At 46.8% G+C, this 19053-nt stretch overlaps 1 protein-coding gene across 3 annotated transcripts in view; it reads left to right on the top strand.

The window, feature by feature from the left end:
* The first annotated feature begins 12280 nt into the window (after positions 1-12280).
* The window catches only part of LOC133059726 (BOLA class I histocompatibility antigen, alpha chain BL3-7-like), a 43249-nt gene continuing 36476 nt past the window's right edge, over positions 12281-19053 (top strand). Inside the window, exons 1-8 of one of the 3 annotated variants that reach the window (XM_061147253.1) lie at positions 12281-12436; positions 12748-13017; positions 13217-13492; positions 14379-14654; positions 14768-14872; positions 15298-15330; positions 15470-15517; positions 15679-15987. In XM_061147253.1, the coding sequence (XP_061003236.1) occupies positions 12373-12436; positions 12748-13017; positions 13217-13492; positions 14379-14654; positions 14768-14872; positions 15298-15330; positions 15470-15517; positions 15679-15683 (1077 nt within the window). In that variant the 5' untranslated portion in view covers positions 12281-12372 and the 3' untranslated portion in view covers positions 15684-15987. Of the gene's footprint in view, positions 12437-12747; positions 13018-13216; positions 13493-14378; positions 14655-14767; positions 14873-15297; positions 15335-15469; positions 15607-15678; positions 15988-19053 lie in introns of those variants that run through there. The other 2 variants (XM_061147251.1, XM_061147254.1) reach the window with 2 other exon arrangements.

Raw genomic sequence — 19053 nt, 5'->3', positions numbered from 1 at the left:
ATGACCAACCTAGACAGCATATTTAAAAGCAGAGACATTACCTTCCCAACAAAGGTCCATCTAGTCAAGGCTATGGTTTTTCCAGTAGTCATGTATGGATGGTAGAGTTGGTCTATAAAGAAAGCTGAGCACCAAAGAATTGATGCTTTTGAACTGTGGTGTTGGAGAAGACTCTTGAGAGTCCCTTGCACTGCAAGGAGATCCAACCAGTCCATCCTAAAGGAGATCAGTCCTGAATATTCATTGGAAGGACTGATGTTGAAGCTGAAACTCCAATACTTTGGCCACCTCATGTGAAGAGCTGACTTATTTGAAAAGACCCTGAGGCTGGGAAAGATTGAAGGCAGGAGGAGAAGGGGATGACAGGGGATGAGATGGTTGGATGGCATCACCGATTCAGTGGACATGAGTTTGAGTAAACTCCGGGAGTTGGTGATGGACAGGGAGCCCTGGCGAGCTACTACAGTCCATGGGGTCGCAAAGTCGAACACGACTGAGTGACTGAACTGAACTGAAATAAACAAATTCAAAATGGGTCATGAATGAATTTCTCTCTGTCTTCAAGCACAAACTGTTCCCTCACCAAAAGGGAAACACCTGTCATCCAACTGTCTGTGTGTATGGAGACACTCTGGCATCAGATTTCTAGGAGTAAGTTCTCTTTTAGGAGAGCCAAGAGGCAAAGCCCTAATAAGTAAAGGTTTGGGAGGCAGGGAGTCCAGTTCAGGAAGCGGTATTCTCAGAAGTGAGGAGGAGGCAAAGAGGTGGGTGCCAGCTTGTGGTGGCAGTTTAGTTGGTAAGTCATGTCCAACTCTTGTGACCCCATGGACTGTAGCCTTCCAGTTTTCTCTGTCCATGGGCTTCTCCAGGCAAGAATACCTACATGGGTTGCCATTTCCTTCTCCAGGGGACCTTCCTGACTCAGGAACCGAACCTGGGTCTCCTGAATGGCAGGCAGATTCTTTACAGACTGAGCTACAAGGGAAGCCGCCAGCTTGTAGTCTCCCTGCTTCACTCAGAACAGAAATTCTCAAAGTGTGGTCTATGGAACCCTTGAAGTCTCTGAGACCCAGTTATGGGTCAAAACTACTTTCATAACATTACCCAAAATTTATTCACCTTTTTTTAAGTTTATTTATTTTCATTTTTTATTTTGGCTATACTGGGTCTTCACTGAGATATTGGGGCTTTCACCAGTTGCAGAGCACAGGCTCTAGAGTGTATGGGCTCAGAAGTTGCCCTGTGGCATGTGGGATCCTAGTTCCCCAACAGAGACTGAACTCATGTCCCCTGTCATTGGAAGGTAGATTAGTAACCACTGCTCTACCAGGGAAGCCCCTATCTTTTTCACTGTGACGACATTTGCTCTGAGGTAAAACTTAGCAGAAATGCGGGCTATTTCATCAAACAGCAATAGGAGTTATTGTATTCGTCACCATCATTCAGTTGCAGAATAGAAAAGCAAGTTTCACTGAAAAATATCCAGGTTGTAGTATTAAAAATTATTAAGCTGCTACAGTCACCATTCTTAAGTCCACATTTTAGAATATCTGATAGGATGAACTGGGAAGTACACATAAAGTCCTTCTGCTACATTCTGAAGTACTGTGTCCCAAGGAAAATAAGTTTTCTGAGTTGACTTAGCTTCTTTTTTTATGGAATGCCATTTTCACTTTGAGAATGAAGAACAGAAAAATTGATTGTTTACATTTAGTTATTTTGGCATAATGACTGGGAGCTTCTTCCTTCTAGAATATCAACTGACATTATTTTCTGCCAATGATAAAATGCAAGCTCTCATGAGAAAATTAATCTTGACAGCTTCCCAGTACCGACACAGTACTGACACACAGTTTTCCAGTGTCAACTGTGGTGATATTAACAAATGTGATTGTTTGATAATCTTAAATGTTAACACTTTAAAATCTATACAACTTGGTGAAACAATACACTACTTAAAAAAATCACACATTAGTACAATATTCACTCAATGTACAGGACAGACCTTGGATTCCTGTGCAACAGATTTGGAAATATTCAGTGATAGTTATGGGTTATCACTGAAAAATAACCTTTAAGAAGCTACCACTTGTGTAGTTTTAGTGTTGTATCAAAGTGGGAACCACAATTATCTGAAAACGTTATTCAACATACTTCCGTTACCTATTTTTGTGAGGCGGGATTTTTTCATATACTCAACCAAAAAGATTAAACACAGAGGCAGTATGCAAAGTCTTCAGTCTTCTAATGAGACATACAAGAAAAGAATGGAAACTTTTGAAAGAATGTAAAATCTAGAAAGATCACTTCTCACTATACTGTTTTATTTTGAAAATAGTGATTTTCCATAAAAATATCTTTTCATGTAATGGGTTATTAAATATAATAGTTGAATCAATAGATTTCTGTTTCTATTTCTAATACAGTAAATGTTCACAGATATATCACACATAAATGGTATTGTCTTTGAAGTCCAAGGTCCTAAGCCCATAGACAGTTTCTGAAACCAAGTTTTCTAAACTGCTGACTTACCCAGTCCCTGGGCCAGGACTCTGGGAGATAGTGTAACACGGTTCTCCAAGCAGGAGTAGCAGTGTCAGGGCAAAGTTCCAGGTCCCAAGCAAGGCGATCAGAATCTTAGGCCAGAAGGTGCTGTCTGGGGGCGGGGAGGTAAGTGTCGAGTGGGGGGAGGGGTTCCCCACCTCGCTGGAGTTTCACTTTCTCTCCTCTCAAACTGTCGGGCCTTTCTGCCTGGATACTCACGACGAGTTCCCAGTTCTCACTCTCCAATCGGAGCCCGTTCTTGGTTATAGGGTCTCTACAGACCTGCCTGCACTGATTTTCTCCTCGGACTCGGATGGTCGGGGCTTTAGAAACTCAAGCATTCCTCTGCTCTAAGAGTCCCTGCCTCTGACCCCCAGGACCCCCAAGAAAGGCGGATTTCCCCCACCCCACCCGCACCCCACCCCACCCCCCGACAGACCCCACAATTACCTCGGCTAAGAAGAGCTTGCAGTGCTTTTGTTCTGTTCCCGCCCTCCTTCCCCGCCCCCGGATTTTGTTGCAGAATCGGTTGATTCTGCGCAGCTGGAGGCCTGGCTCAGTTGCGGCCTGTGGGGCCCTGGGCAGCCTCCCTCTCTGGGATCCCTGACCCCAAACCCGGGGTCATCCTCAGAGCCAGAAGTTAGATTTGAAAGTGGAGGGATCAGCCCTGAGGGATTCAGACATCAGGTCTCTGTCTATGAGGTCCATGAAGGGGATGAGAGGCAGGAGGCTGGGGTCCTGGGCTCTTAGGACTCAGAGCAGAAGAGTACTCTTTGAGGCATCAAAGGGTGGAAGGTGTGTGATGCCTGGAGAGGAAGGGTACCCCCTGTGGTGTCCTTGAGTGTAGGTCTAGGGAGGCGGAAGGTCGTTTTCCTGCCTCTGGAAAATGTTAGGGGGACTCCTGGCCCAGACTGTTGCCTGGTCTCCTTGTCACCCTTGTGGCCCTCAGGCTCCCTCCAGGTCCTCTCCTTTGATCTCTAGGAATTACCTTCATGGCCAACAGCTGGGCAGGTCTTTTTCCCAAGCTGTTGGACCAGTCTTTCTGACACAGTGGTCCCCGATGTTTTAGCAAATAAGCGGACAATGTCCCAGTAGCCCCTGACCTAGCTGAGGATGGGTCATTCCTTCCTTGAGTCTCCCTGCCCCACCCCCTTGCCCATTATCATGTATGGGGGTGTGTGGAGTGGGGACAGAGGTGGGGTATTTCTCTGGAAGAGAGGAATTCCTTTCATCTCCTTCGCTCTCTCCCTTTCTCTTTTCCCTTCTTCCACCTGTATTTGAGTCACACCATACCTGTAAGGATGTGAGAGTTGGACTATAAAGAAAGCTAAGCGCTGAAGAATTGATGCTTTGGAACTGTGGTGTTGGACAAGAATCTTGAGAGTCCCTTGGACAGCAAGGAGATCCAACCAGTCAATCCTAAAGGAAATCAGTCCTGAATATTCATTGGAAGGACTGATGCTGAAGCTGAAACTCCAATACTTTGGCCACCTGATGCGAACAACTGACTCATTGGAAAAGACCCTGATGCTGGGCAAGATTGAAGGTGGGAGGAGAAGGGGACGACAGAGGATGAGATTTTTGGATGGCATCACTGACTCAATGGACATGAGTTTGAGTAAACTCTGGCAGTTGGTGATGGACAGGGAGGCCTGGGGTGCTGCAGTCCGTGGGGTCGCAAAGAGTCGGACACGACTGAGCGACTGAACTGAACTGATGCATGTAATTTCAGAAAAATACCGAAAACAAAAGTATAGTTTACCACCAAAATATAGAGCTGACACCTGTGTGTTTATCTACTGCTGCTGCTAAGTCGCTTCAGTCATGTCCGACTCCGTGTGACCCCATAGACGGCAGCCCACCAGGCTCCTCTGTCCCTGGGATTCTCCAGGGTTGCCATTTCCTTCTCCAACACATGCATGCATGCTAAATCGCTTCAGTTGTTTCCGACTCTATGCGACCCTATGGACAGCAGCCCACCAGGCTCCTCTGTCCCTGGGATTCTCCAGGCAAGAATACTGGAGTGGGTTGCCATTTCCTTCTCCAACACATGCATGCATGCTAAGTCGCTTCAGTTGTTTCCGACTCTATGCGACCCTATGGACAGCAGCCCACCAGGCTCCTCTGTCCATAGGATTCTCTAGGGAAGAACACTGGAGTGGGTTGCCATTTTCTTTTCCAGTGTGTTTATCATCCGGGTGGAAAACAGAGCCTCTCCCAGCGCCCAGGCCAGAAGCCCCTGTGCCCCTCCCCTCACAGACCCCGCCTCCCTGTGCTCTGGTCCCCGCAGTGACCCTCCCCCACCCTCTCCTCTTGAATCCTCCCCCTCCACACCCTAGGCCTCCATCCCATAATGTCATGTTTCCTGCCTCTCCCCACTTCTCCAGGACCCTCCCCACCTTTACAGGCACTTTGGGATCTCCTCCACCTCCCCTTCCTCCCCTCTTCTACTGCATCCTAGGAATGGAGGTTCCAGAGCTGATTCCCTGGAGGGAGAGTCCATTAGGCTGGCAGTAGCCAGAAGCAGGGACAGTACTTGGGCTTCAGGATCCCATCCCTCGGTAATGAGGACACGCTGTATTTGTGTGGAGTCCACCCTGGGCCTGGCACTACAGCCCTGATATCTGATCCTCTCTGAGGCCAAAGTCCTTGGTTATTTAATGGGGAGAGAAATGTCCATGTCAGGGTGTATTTTGGGTGACAGTTCAGGCTTTGAATTTGACACTGGATGGACACCAGCTTGTGTGCACAGCACTGACCCGCCGCTGGGAGCCTGAGGAGAGCCTGGGCAGGTCTCTGGGAAGGAGGTCAGAGGGGAGCGCAGGTGTCCAGGCATCAGCCCTGTGGCCACGCGGGGACACGACCACTCTCCCTCTCCAGTTCTGCGCGGGGAAAGCAGAGGATGCACTGTGGTCTGAGTCCAACAGAGATGCTGCCCTGGTCCAATGAAGGGGGCGAAGGTGCTTTCTGAGCAGCTCTGGGGTCAGGCTCGAGGGTACAGCAAGGATTAGAGCAGAGGAGAGCCCTGGAGCCCTCCCTGTGTCTCAGGTTTCCATCTTTTCTCTCCATATCTCCTCTCTGAAGCCCATTGATGAACACATCTTGGAAAGTTGATAATTGTTTCTTATACTTCCTGTTCATTTCTAGTTGATATTAAATTGTGCTTTCATTTAAGTATAGTTTCATATTTACAAAAAAGTAGCAAAGTTAGTAGAGAGTTACTATGTATCCCACACTCTGTGAGGACATTTTATACCACCATCATACATTCCTCACAGCTGATGACCAATATTGATACAGTGTTACTAAACTCCAGAATTTATTTGAACTTCATTAGTTTTCCTTTAACCTGATCCAGGATCCTATCAAAGACACATATCAAGTCTGAATTGTGTCTCCTTCAGGCTCCTCTGGCTGTGACAGTCACACAGATTTCTCTTGTTTTTGATGAGTTTGATGTTTTGGGGAGTACTGCTCAGAGACAGTACTGGGGCAAACGGCTTTGGGGAAGAGGACCACAGAGATGAGTGACATTCTCCACTCACCAAGGGTATACACTGTCCACCCGAATATCACTAATAAGTTCACTTCATTACCTGGCTAAGGTACATTTCCCAGGTTTCTTTGTGAACTTCTATTTTTACTTCCCCACTTTTCACCCTGTGATCTTTAGAAGAAAATCACTGTGTGCAGTCCACACGTAAGGGACACTCAGATACACACATAGGTGTGCAGAGGTTTGTGCAAATATAAGTTTTCAAATGAGTTGGAGAAATACTAGATTGATTAGTAGACAGGATGGAGAGTTTCTGTGTAGCTTTGTTAGAAACTGCTGACTCTCATTTCTCGAGGCTGCACTGCTTCCTATTCCTGCCCCAGTGAGTGAGGGTTTCTGCTGCTCTACGTCCTTCTGCTGCTCCAACCTTGGCATCACCAGTTCTTGGATTTTGTATGTTCCATCAGGTGTGATGCACATTACTGTCTTTGTAATTTACATTTCCTATCAACATAAGATGTTTAGCATCTTTTTATATATATTTTAATTGTCATATCTTCTAGAAGAAGTGTCTGTTCAGACTTTGTTTTTAAATAGTTATTTTCATTTTGTTGAGTTGAAGAGTTCTATGTATATTCTAAAACAAAGTCCTTTATCAGATTTCCATGATGAGCCCATCATTCCCTGGTAGTTCAGATGGTAAAGCATCTGTCTACAATGCAGGAAACCCTGGTTCAATCCCTGGTTGGGAAGATCCCCTGGGAAGGAAATGGCAACCAACACCAGTACTCTTGCCTGGAAAATCCCATGGACAGAAGAGCCTGGTAGGCTACAGTCCACGGGGTCGGAAAGAGTCAGACATTTCTGAGCGACTTCACTTTTTTTCTTTCACTTTATCAGATATGTGAATTTGTAATAATTTCTCCGAGGCTGTGGCCTGAGCTCTTTTACTGATATAACAGTATTCACTAATGAACAGTATATTTTTCTGGAAAGAGAAATGAGAAATTTCTAACTGCAATTGTTTCTGCAGTAGAGGACTTGAGTGAATGGGGAGTGAGGGGAAGGACATGAATTATTTATTTTTGTATATACTTGAGTATCTTTTCAGTTCTCTCGTGTGCTGGTAAGTAATGCTTACAAAAATTACATGGGATTAAAAATCCCTTACATTTGTAGACACTTGACAGATCACATTCAGCTCATATCCTAGGACGTACATTCTGATCCTCTAGCTGGGCTGGAGCTCACCACATGTCTGTGTTGTTCTCCTGTTCGACAGAAGTCATCTCACAGAAGATCAGCATCAGACAAGGACATCTGAGTGCGTGACACAGAGAGACAAAACCAGAACACGACGGCATTCTGTCTGAGCTCAGACCAACCAGGCAGCCCTGTGCCCTCACCATGTACCAAACCTCCCCCTGAGCTGATCCAGAGACCACTGCCTCCTCCCAGTCACCGCTGTGTCCTCGCTCTAGTCTGCCCTCCCTACAGCAGAGGCTCACTGAGGTGCCCATTCCTAGAATTGTCCCCGCTTCCCGACAACACCCAATCTAGAGTGAGCCAGTCTTGCATAAAAGCTTCTCAAAATCAAAGCCCACATCCTGTATATCAGCGGTCCTCAACGTTTTGGCAACAGGAACTGATTTCATGGAAGACAATTTTTCATGGACCAGGGATGGGAGGAATGGTTTCAGGATGTTTCAAGCACAGTATATTTATTGTACACTTTATTTCTAATCCAATGTTGGCACTGATCTGACAGGAGGTACCAGTCCAAGCTCAGAGTTTGGGGACTCCTGGCTGTATATGTTCTAACACTTTACAAGGACACTATCATCCCTGATGCTGTGTAATCTCCCTCACTGTATCCAGTATAAATCCAACTTGATTGCCCACAGATTTGCTTCTGGTGACCTTTGGCTGAAGAACATTGAGACATGTCACCTGTTTGCCAAAAATGTTTATGTGTCTCCATTGGAATAGGGGTATATGTTTGTATCTTATGAGTGTCTGATTGACATAGGAAAGATTTATATGCTTTGATGATTTGAATCTTTGGTTCAAAAAACTCTTCATTCCACAAGTGTAAAAACTTTATGTATATTTTTGTCTAGGAGAGAGGGGTCCAAGGTTGAAGGGAAACAGAACTGATGGAATTTGGGCAGAAAATATAGCAGGAGCAGTAAGTTAAAAGTAGTAAGGTGGTGGATTCTAACATTGTATCTTCTGCTTCACAACTTTACAAGTATGTACAAGTCCCTCAAAGTATTGATATCTGTTGTGTTAAATAAACACGTCCTCTTGGGCTAAATGAGAACTTCTGTGTGCCCTTATGTTTACCAAGTTAAGGAAAACACCAAGAGCTCAAGGATTATATCTAGTGATGGGCAGTTTTGAACATTTACGACCTTAGGGTGATAAATCATGTTTTGGCTAATGCTGGAACATTCTATCTGCTAAAATACACATTAAAGAAGATTTCAGAGCATGCTGTATTTAAAGCTATATCTAAGACCTGCATAGACAAATCCATGACTTCAATATTAAGATTATTTTAATGTGCATTAATGAGTCACACAGTATCTTTTAGGGGAAAGAGACAGAAGATTAATTAACAACATTCTGGATATGCGTTGACCAATATGTTAGGTAGTAGCCACATATTGCTATTTAAATTAAAATAAATAAAAGTGCTCAGCACAACAGACACTATTTACAGATGTAAATAGCCTCACGTAGCTACTGGCTACCTGACCGGACAGCACAGACATAGAACAATTCTTTCACCACAGAATGTTCTCTTGGAATGGACTGCTCTTCATGATTTGTTGGCCTCAAGTCAGGTGCATTAGACCACATGAGATGAAAGGGCCAATATTACTTTTCTTAGACACTACGTCAGATTTCTGTCTGGAATATGAATACATATTAAGCTGGTGTGTAACAAAGTCAAAGTAGGTTATGAGTGGGTCTGGCACCTTCAGGTACAAACTGTCCCCAGTTCCAAAGGGGAAACACCTGTCCCCCCACCTTCCTTCCCAGACTGAGGACACTCTCTGGCATCACTTTCTAGGGGTGAGTTCTCTCCTAGAGGAGCCCAGGGCAGGGCCCTCAGTTAAGTTTGGGGAGGCAGGGAGTCCAGCTCAGGAAAAAGCATTTTCCAAAATGAAGAGGAGGCAAAGGCAGGGATCAGTTGAGAGACACCCTGGTTCATTCAGAACACCAGTTCTCAGAGTGTGGCCTGTGGAACTCTTGATGTCACTGAGACCCTTTCATGAGATCCCTGAGGTGAAACCTACTTTCATAGCATCACTTGGATATTATTTGACTTCTCACTGTGTTGACATTTGCTTTGATGTATCACTTAGCAGTAACAGAGTATGGTAGCAAACTGCACTAGTAACTACTTTCACCAAAGCTTTCTTGTAGAAAAAAAGAAAACCAATAATCAGGTTTGCTTTAAAACATCCAGAATGACACATTAAAAATTCTTATCTGTCCTTAATAAACCAAAATGGAAAAAAAAATGAAAAAGAATATAAATATATATACACATGTATAAGTGAATCACTTTGCTGTACAGCAGAAATTAACATTATAAATCAAATATCCTTCAATAAAATAAAGTTTTAAAAATAAAGTAAATAAAAATGCTTATGTTTCCTAATCATCATTCTTAAATACACATTTTGAAAGCATCTTCTGTGATGAGATGGAAAGTAAACACAGAGCACTTCTACTAAATTTCAAAGTGCTATGGCCCAAGAAAATATTCTGTGTGCTCTGAACTACCCTCTTTTACGCGGAAAACAACTGTTCTTGAAAGAATGAATGAGCAGAAAGATCTGTATAATTTAGAAACAATGTATTACTTTGTAAAAATCTTGTATTAGTACAAGAGATGTTCAATGAGCAAAATAGGCTTATGGATTTTAATGTAACAGAATAGAAAATAGTCAATGATATTGTTTCAGGTCCACTGCTGAAAAAACCTTTGAGAAAGTACAATTTGTATAGTTTTACTTTTGTATCCACAAGATGAACATCCACAATTATCTGAAAAGTTTATTCCTACTTATGTGCCAGCTTTTTCACTTTCACAGACTACCATCAAAATAACAGATTCAATGCAGACGCAAACCTGAAAATCCACTGATCTTCTAGTGAAAGAGACAGGAAAGATACTTGGAAAAAATGGAAAAAGCTGTATGCTTCTCACTACCCTTTTTATTCTGGGAACTAGTTATTCATATTAAACACATGGGTTATTAATATTATAACCAGCCTTTAGGACTTCCCTGGTGGCTCAGACGGTAAAGCTTCTGCCTACAATGTGGGAGACCCACATTTGATCCCTGGGTTGGGAAGATCCTCTGGAAAAGGAAATGGCAACCCATTCCAGTACTCTTGCCTGGAAAATCCCATGGACAGAGGAGCCTGGTAGGCTACAGTGCATGCGGTCTCAAAGAGTTGGACACGACTGAGCGACTAAACTTTCTTTCTATTATTATTATTCTAAATAGAGAAACAATAATCTGCAAAGTGTATTATTCGTAGTATGGAAAATATGCATAGAAGTGGTCACATAACACTATCCTTGGGGTCCTCACTAATTTGTAAGATTGTGTAGATATTTTAATCAAAATCTCAAACAGCCCCAGAGCTAGGACTCAGGGAGACAGGGGGACAAAGAGCTCTTGGAGGGGAGTTCATTTCAGTTCAGTTGCTCAGTCATGTCCGACTCTTTGTGACTCCATGGACTGCAACACGCCAGGCCTCCCTGTCCATCACCATCTCCTGGAGCTTGCTCAGACTCATGTCCATTGACTCAATGATGTCATCCAACCATCTTATCCTCTGTCATCCCCTTCTCCTCCTGCTTTCAATCTTGCCCAGCATAGGGGTCTTCTTCAATGAGTCAGTTCTTTACATCAGCTGGCCAAAGATTGGAGCTTCAGCTTCAGCAACAGTCCTTCCAATGGATATTCAGGACTGATTTCCTTTCAGATTTCCGGTTTATCTCCTTGCAGTCCAAGGGACTCTCAAGAGTCTTCTCCAACACCACAGTTCAAAAGCATCAATTCTCAGTGCCCAGCTTTCTTTACAGTCCAACCCTCACATCCATACATGACTATTGGAAAAAACATAGCTTTGACTAGATGGACCTTTGTTGGCAAAGGAATGTCTCTGCTTTTTAATATGCTGTCAAGGTTGGTTGTAGCTTTTCTTCCAAGTAGCAAGCATGTTTTAAATCATGGCTGCAGTCACCATCTGCATGATTTTGGAGCCCAAAAAAATGAAGTCTGCCACTATTTCCATTGTTTCCCCATTTATTTGCCATGAAGTGATGGGACCAGAGGCCATGACCTTAGTTTTCTGAGTGTTGAGCTTGAAGTCAACTTTTTCACTCTTCTCTTTCACTTTCATCAAGAGGCTCTTTAGCTCCTCTTTGCTTTCTGCCATAATGGTGGTGTCATCTGCATATCTGAGGTTATTGATATTTCTCCTGGTAATCTTGATTCCAGCTTGTGCTTCATCCAGCCCAGCATGTCACATGATGTACTTTGCATGTAAGTTAAATGAGCAGGGTGACAATATACTGCCTTGACTTACTCCTTTCCCAATTTGGAACCAGTCTGTGTTCCATGTCCAGTTCTAACTGTAGCTTCTTGACCTGCACACAGTTTTCTCAAGAAGTTAGGTAAGGTGGTCTGGTATTCCCATCTCTTGAAAAATTTTCCACTGTTTGTTTTGATCCACACAAAGGCTTTGGAATAGTCCATAAAGCAGAAGCAGATGTTTTCTCTCTTGCTTTTTGGGTGATCCAGGGGTTGTTGGCACTTTGATCTCTGGTTCCTCTGGCTTTTCTAAATCCAGCTTGTCTAAATCTAAGCTTGAATACCTGCAAGTTTAGGGTTCAGGTTCTGTTGAAGCCTGGTTTGGAGAATTTTAAGCATTACATTTGCTAGCGTGTGAGATGAGTGCAATTACCGGGTAGTTTGAACATTCTACCTAGCAGGAGGGGAGGGATCAGGGCAAAGTCCCAGGTCCCTGGAGCGCAAGCCGCTCAGGATCTCAGGGTCAAGGGCGGAGTCAGGGGCTGCGACGTTCCGTGTTGGGGATTCCCCGTCTCCCCGAGTTTCACTTTCTCTCTCACAACCTGTGTTTAGCCCTGCTGCCTGGACACTCGTGACGTGACCCCAGTTCTCACTGCCACTGGGTGCCCGGTTTCTAGAAAAACCAATCAGCGTCCCTGCGGATCCCGGTCATAAAGTCTCCACCAACCCGCCCAGACTGCTTCTTCCCAGACCCAGAGGTTGCGAATCATGGGGCCGGGAACCCTTCTCCTGCTCCTTTCGGGGATCCTGGTCCTGACCGAGACCCAGGCTGGTGAGTGCGGGGTCGGGAGGGAACGGCCTCTGCGGGGTGTGGCGAGGGGACCGCCAGGGAGTCTGGGGGGCAGTAACCCAGGGACGGAGCGACCCCGACGCCCCTGCCCAGACCCGCCCCTCCCCGGGCCCCGGCCTGTCCCTCCCTTGCTTTCCGACCCCTCCTTTCTACCCCTTTCGAAGATCGGGCCGGTTCTCGACCTCTTCCATCTCACTGGCCCTCAGCCCCCTCCTCCCTCCCGGCCCCATCACCTCGGACCCGGGACCCGCGCCGGAAGTGTCGGGCAGGGTCTCACCCCTCCCCGCCCCCAGGCTCCCACTCCATGAGGTATTTCTACACCGCCGTGTCCCGGCCCGGCCTCGGGGAGCCCCGCTTCATCGCCGTCGGCTACGTGGACGACACGCAGTTCGTGCGGTTCGACAGCGACGCCCCGAATCCGAGGATGGAGCCGCGGGCGCGGTGGGTGGAGCAGGAGGGGCCCGAGTATTGGGATGAGGAGACTCAGAAACACAAGGGCCACGCACAGACTTTCCGAGTGAACCTGAAAACCGCACTCCGCTACTACAACCAGAGCGAGGCCGGTGAGCGACGCGGGCCCGGGTCCGGGTCACGGCCCCCATCCCCAGGGACCGGCGGGGTCGCCCCGAGTCTGCGGGTCCGAGGGTCACCCCAACACTGCGGAACACGCCCGGCACCCCCACCCGGGAAGAGCCGGCGGGGCTTGACCCGGTTTCATTTTCAGTTTGGGTTTAATCACCGCGGGTGGTCGGGGCGGGTCAGGGTCTCACACTATCCAGTGGATGTACGGCTGCGACGTGGGGCCGGACGGGCGCCTCCTCCGCGGGTTCTCGCAGTACGCCTACGACGGCAGAGATTACCTCGCCCTGAACGAGGACCTGCGCTCCTGGACCGCGGCGGACACGGCGGCTCAGATCACCAAGCGCAAGTGGGAGGCGGCAGGTGATGCGGAGGAACACAGGCACTACCTGGAGGGCCGCTGCGTGGAGTGGCTCCACAGATACCTGGAGCACGGGAAGGACACGCTGCTGCGCGCAGGTACGAGGGGCGCGGGGCCTCCCTGATCTCCCCGCGGGCTGGAGCTGGCTTCCCACGAGGAGAGGAAAATGGGGTCCCTGAGCGAACAGCGCCCCAGGTTCTTGTCAGGAGAGCGAGGAATCCGCCCAGGTTTTCATATTCTGTACAAGACAGTCACCAGTGGCCCCACTTCTCTGAAGGACAATTAAGGAATCCACTGTCTTTGAGGAAGAAGCAGGAAACAAACCGTCCCTGAAATAGCTGGTCAGCGGTGCCCTTTGACCCTGGCCACCATCTTGTGATCCATGACTTTCTCTCTCAAAATATGTTCTCACTGAGAGCATCTAAGGAGGCCTGACTCCAGCTTTTCTGAGTCATTCAGCCTCCACCACTCTGTATTCTCCCCCTCCCATTTTTGGAGCTCCTATCCTAGTCTCTCATTCTAGAAATTTCCAAGGACTAATATAGATCATCCCTGATCTCTGATTTGAGGCTGTTATCTAGCTCTTCTGCTGCTTTTTTCAACACCATGGTCTTGAATGCTCCATAGCTCAGCGGGTAAAAAAGTTCATAATACATCTGGGGATATGAAGTACAGTCTGGTGACTATAGTTAATAATCATCCTATATTGTATACTTTAAAATTGATCTTAATCATTCTCATCACCCCTGTCAAACAGACACACACATAAGGTAAGTTGATGAATAAATTAATTACCTTCACAGTGTAGATATATATCAAAGCAACATGTAGTACACTTTAAGTGTGTACAGTTTTTGTTAAGTATGCATCAGTAAAGCTGGGGAAAAAAATTAGTGTTCTGTCTTTTCTCAGGATGGTCACATGATGCTGCTTCAGTGACCCATGGAGGTAACACAAACTGTAAATTTTCTGATTCTTCCTCAGACCCTCCAAAGGCACATGTGACCCATCACCCCATCTCTGACCGTGAGGCCACCCTGAGGTGCTGGGCCCTGGGCTTCTACCCTGAGGAGATCTCACTGACCTGGCAGCGCAATGGGGAGGACCAGACCCAGGACATGGAGCTTGTGGAGACCAGGCCTTCAGGGGACAGGACCTTCCAGAAGTGGGTGGCCCTGGTGGTGCCTTCTGGAGAGGAGCAGAGATACACATGCCGTGTGCAGCACGAGGGGCTACAGGAGCCCCTCACCCTGAGATGGGGTAAGGAGGGAGATGCGGCTGGAGCTTCCTCTCAGATAAAGCAGGAGCCCTCCAGGACTCAGTTCAGCAAGGTCAGGACTCAAGCCTGAGGGGCCTTTCCCTTTCCTCCACAGAACCTCCTCAGACCTCCTTCCTCACCGTGGGCATCATTATTGGCCTGGTTGTCCTCGTGGTGGCTGTGGTGGCTGGAGCTGTGATCTGGAGGAAGAAGTGTTCAGGTAGGGAAGGGAGGGAGGATCTGAGTTTTCTTGTCTCACTGGGGGTTTCAAGCCCAGGTAGAAGTTTACCTGCCTGGTTACTGGAAAGTATGCTCCACACACGCGTGGAGTATGGAGCTGATGCCAACATTTTGCTTTTCTAAAGCATGTATGAAAATGAAAGAGAAATTTTTCGCCTTCCTAATTCCAGTGGGGGACCAGGTTTTCAGCACTTGAAGGTCAGAGGGAGATCCTTGCTGAGGACAGACCTCCAGGAGGGCTGGTGGCCCAGTCCTTACACATTTCCCTTCTCTGTGTTCCTGATCCTATCATGAGTTTTGACCACGGTTCCAGAAAGTTCTCTGGGGTCCAGGACTAGGGGCTCCTCTAAGGTCTCATGACTCAGCCTTCTCCCTGGCCTCTCATGTGATATTTTCTTCTCACAGGTGAAAAAGGACGGATCTACACCCAGGCTGCAAGTAAGTATGAAGGGGATGATTCCTGAGACCCTTGTGAGGGTGCAGACAGGAGGCGATGGGGGGCTCATTCTCCTCAAAGTTCCTTCTCTAGTTTCTCTCCTGTGGGTTCTGACCACATCCTGGTCTTGTTCTCCTCCAGGCAATGACAGTGCCCAGGGCTCTGATGTGTCTCTCACGATTCCTAAAGGTGAGATCCTGGAGGGTCTAGATTGGAAGGGGGATTGGGGCAGAGCGAACACACTGGGCAGCAGTGATCTTTGAGTGGGACATGTGAGCATTGGGGGGTGTGGAGAATGTGAGTGCTTACATGACTGACCCGAACTGGTTCCTGATTCTTTTCTCTCACAGTGTGAGACAGCTGCCTTGTGGGGGCTGAGTGATGCTTGGTCCCACTTTGTGACATCAGATCCCAGGACCCCTCTTTCTGCAGCTGCATCTGAGTGTGTCTGTGCTCTTATAGCATAATGTGAGGAGGTGGGGAGATTGGCCAACCCTGCCCACCACAGCCTCTCCCCACCCTGACCTGTGTTCTCCTCCCTCATCCACTGTCCTGTTCCAGCAGAGACGGGGCTGGGCCGTCTCAATCCGTGTCTGCTTCATATGCACTGAGTAATGATGTCATATTTCCTTACTGAAAATAAAATCTGTATATATGAATTTGTTCTTTCAAATTAATGCCATGAAGGGGTATCAGGTAATAAAGCTGAGGATTCCTAAAGTTTGAAAGAGGAAATAAATTGAAGCACTGAGAACTTTCCAGATTCATCCACATGTTTTTGTGCTGAGTCAGCTGCATGAGGGACAGGAGGAGGCTGTGAGGAGCTGAGTGAGGACAGGGCCTGTGCCCAGTGATCAGTGCCTGATGGGCATGCACTGGACTGCCCATGCGCTGCCCATGGTCACTCCTGGACTGGGTCCTCTTCTCCATTCCTTTGTCCTTGTCCCTTCAGTAAATCCTTGTCCCGCCAAGCACCTGTGATCATGAACTCAGAAGTCACCTGGGCCTTGTTGTATGTCCAGGACCAGGGGCAGGGTGCGTTTCTTAAACAGTCAGCCTAGGATTAGGCCTTGGACCAATCCTTAGCGCCTGTCTTTTTTTTAATGTGTTTATATTTTGCTTATTTAGTTATTGCTATTATTGTTGTTGGTGTACTGACTGTTCTATTTCATGTGTAGAGTCCTGGCCTCATTTTTCTCTGGGTGACCCCATCTCTGACAGCAGCAGGGGTCACTTTGCCTGTCATTGTCCCCACAAGTCCGAGAGATCCATGCACACAGGATCTCAGCAATGTCAAGAGAGAAATTTCAGAGTCATCCAGTTCTTGCCCTCCTTCTAGAGATTTTGCTGGATTCTTCTTTCCAACTTTTCTCCATCTTTTTAAAGGAACCACATGCTGGAACTTACAAAGAGGAGGGACCCAATCGTTTCATATCTTGACTTAATTCTTGCTGGACTTCTCTCTTCTCTGCAATCTGCCCCCTCTTCTGCCCTTACCTCTAAGGCTGCGGTAGGCTCCCATGTCAACTCATGGATTTAGAAAGCAGAGTCTAATAAAGTCACAGCAGGTTGAATATAGGAGCCGGAAGCAGAGGATCTTCTTTCCTAAAGAGATAAAAGAGCCTTGTGTGTGGTGTGCAGGCTGATTGGTGTGGGAGGGAAGTGAAATCAGCCTCTGTGAGTAAACTACAGGCAGCATTGAGGTCAATGCAAATGGATGTTGTGCTGTAACTGCCATGAGACAGCATGTGGCCTGAGCTCACATTAATAAAGACACTGTATCTAGAATAGGGAAGTGCTTTACACTAACTATTCATTGCACTGATATTTGTTGTGTGACAGAGACATGACACCATCTTTTAGCATCTAGGAGAACTCAATGAACTAACAATAGACAAACCTTGTCCAGGATGTGCAGTGTGTTCTAGGAGAAGGGGCAGAGCATGTACTATGAGCCTAGTAAGTGAGGGAAGTGTTTCCTGTACAGGTTGGTAAGTGCTCTGAGGAAGGTGACCCAGAGTATAAGTGTGTGGGGGCAGGGAAGGTGACTGTGTTACTAGGGTGGACAGTGGGGCTCATTGAGAAGGTGACCTTTAAGTAAAGATGTGAAGAACATGAAGGAATGTCCACAAGGATGTCTAGGGGAGGTTCTCTCCAGGCAGAGGAGCCTCCATTGAAATGCATGAGGGCAGGAGGGTGTCTGTGTTCAAGAGAGAGCCAGGAGGCAGCTGTGGCTGAAGGAAAAGGAATTGCGATGAGATCCCATGTCCGGCTGGATCCTGTGTGCCTCCAGGATGTGAGAAGGGGGTTGATTTTATCTCAGTAAGCTATGGAGTTATAGGATGGTTGGAACAGAGGAGGACCTGGTGTGACTGCTCTCTAGAAGCGTCAGTCAGGCTGCTGTGCAGAGTCAGGAGGTGAAGGGCGAGGGAGGCGTAAAGGAGCCTCTAGGAAACAGCGCAGGGTCCAGGGTGGGGGTGCTGGTGCTTGTCTGGGGTGTGAGCAGGGAAGATGATGATGAGTGAGTGGATTCTTGATATATTCTGAAAATGAATTTACAGTACTTCGTAGTGGATTAAATCAGAGTTATGAGAAAGGGTGAAGACGGACCACAAAATTTGAGATTTGCAAGTAAGCATGTGGGATGCCTACTGTGGAAATGAGGGGACTCTGGAAGGAGCATATTTGAGAAGGCATCACCATCAGCATTTGGTTTAGGAAAGTGGCTACTGAGTTAGGTTTACTAGTCTAGGGTTTAGGTGAGATGACTGGAGCAATAGATGGAATTGGTGACACCATATAAATGATGTTTAAAGCCTTGAGAACAGATGAGGTGACAGATGAGGGGAGAATTGGCTATAGAAGCAGAAGGATGAGGACTGAATCCTGAATCCCCCGCGCTATGGGAACTGATCAGACCACACTCCTGAGGAGACGGCACCATTCTGACACCGCGTCAAGATGGAACATGGAGAGGGGTCCTGATGGACATTAAAAAAATGTCCTTCATCTGCACTCCTCTTAGAGACAGAAGGTCTGGAATAGACTTATAGCACGGTTGGTGCTGATCTTCAGATCACACATTTCAGAGCAAGAACACAGAACTGGATTCCCACCTGGCCGCGCACCAGCCTCCCCTGTATGGCTTCTTCATACTAGATACCCGGACTCCGTGCCCTACACTCTGAGATGGTGGATCTGGGAAGAGTCCTGAGTATTTTGTAACAATCTCTACAAGCAGTCCTGAGCAGACTGGGATCCACTGACGTTAAAGATCAGAGAATGATTAAGGTGGGGAGGGGTCTTAAACACACATTTCAATGTTTATTTCCTGAGAGCAAAAAGACAAAACATTTGGTGCGAGGTACATGTAGTTTCTGCCGTGTGCTATCACCAGGCTGAAAATTTAGAACATGATTATCAGCTCACCATAGAGTCTCTGAGTTGCTAAGAGAGTAGATCTAAATTTTCTCCACACATGCAGAAGAGGTAATGATGTGACATGATTCAGTTGTCAGATAATGCTATGGTGGTGATTATTTTTCAGTACAGAAGTGTATAAAATCAACAGTTGTACACCATAAACTGACTCAATATTGTATATCAATCAAAATAAAGAAGAAGGAAAAGTCTCTGAATCCTTGCTCTCTGAGATTTCCCTACATGTATTCTTAGGTAGTTCTGGGTGGGGAAACAAAGATTTGGAAGTGTTCTAAATGGAACAG

Source organism: Dama dama, chromosome 7, assembly GCF_033118175.1.
Source record: "Dama dama isolate Ldn47 chromosome 7, ASM3311817v1, whole genome shotgun sequence".
Taxonomy (NCBI): Eukaryota; Metazoa; Chordata; class Mammalia; order Artiodactyla; family Cervidae; genus Dama; species Dama dama.
The sequence above is the reverse complement of the archived record's forward strand: the minus strand, read 5'-3'. Positions and strand labels throughout refer to the sequence as shown.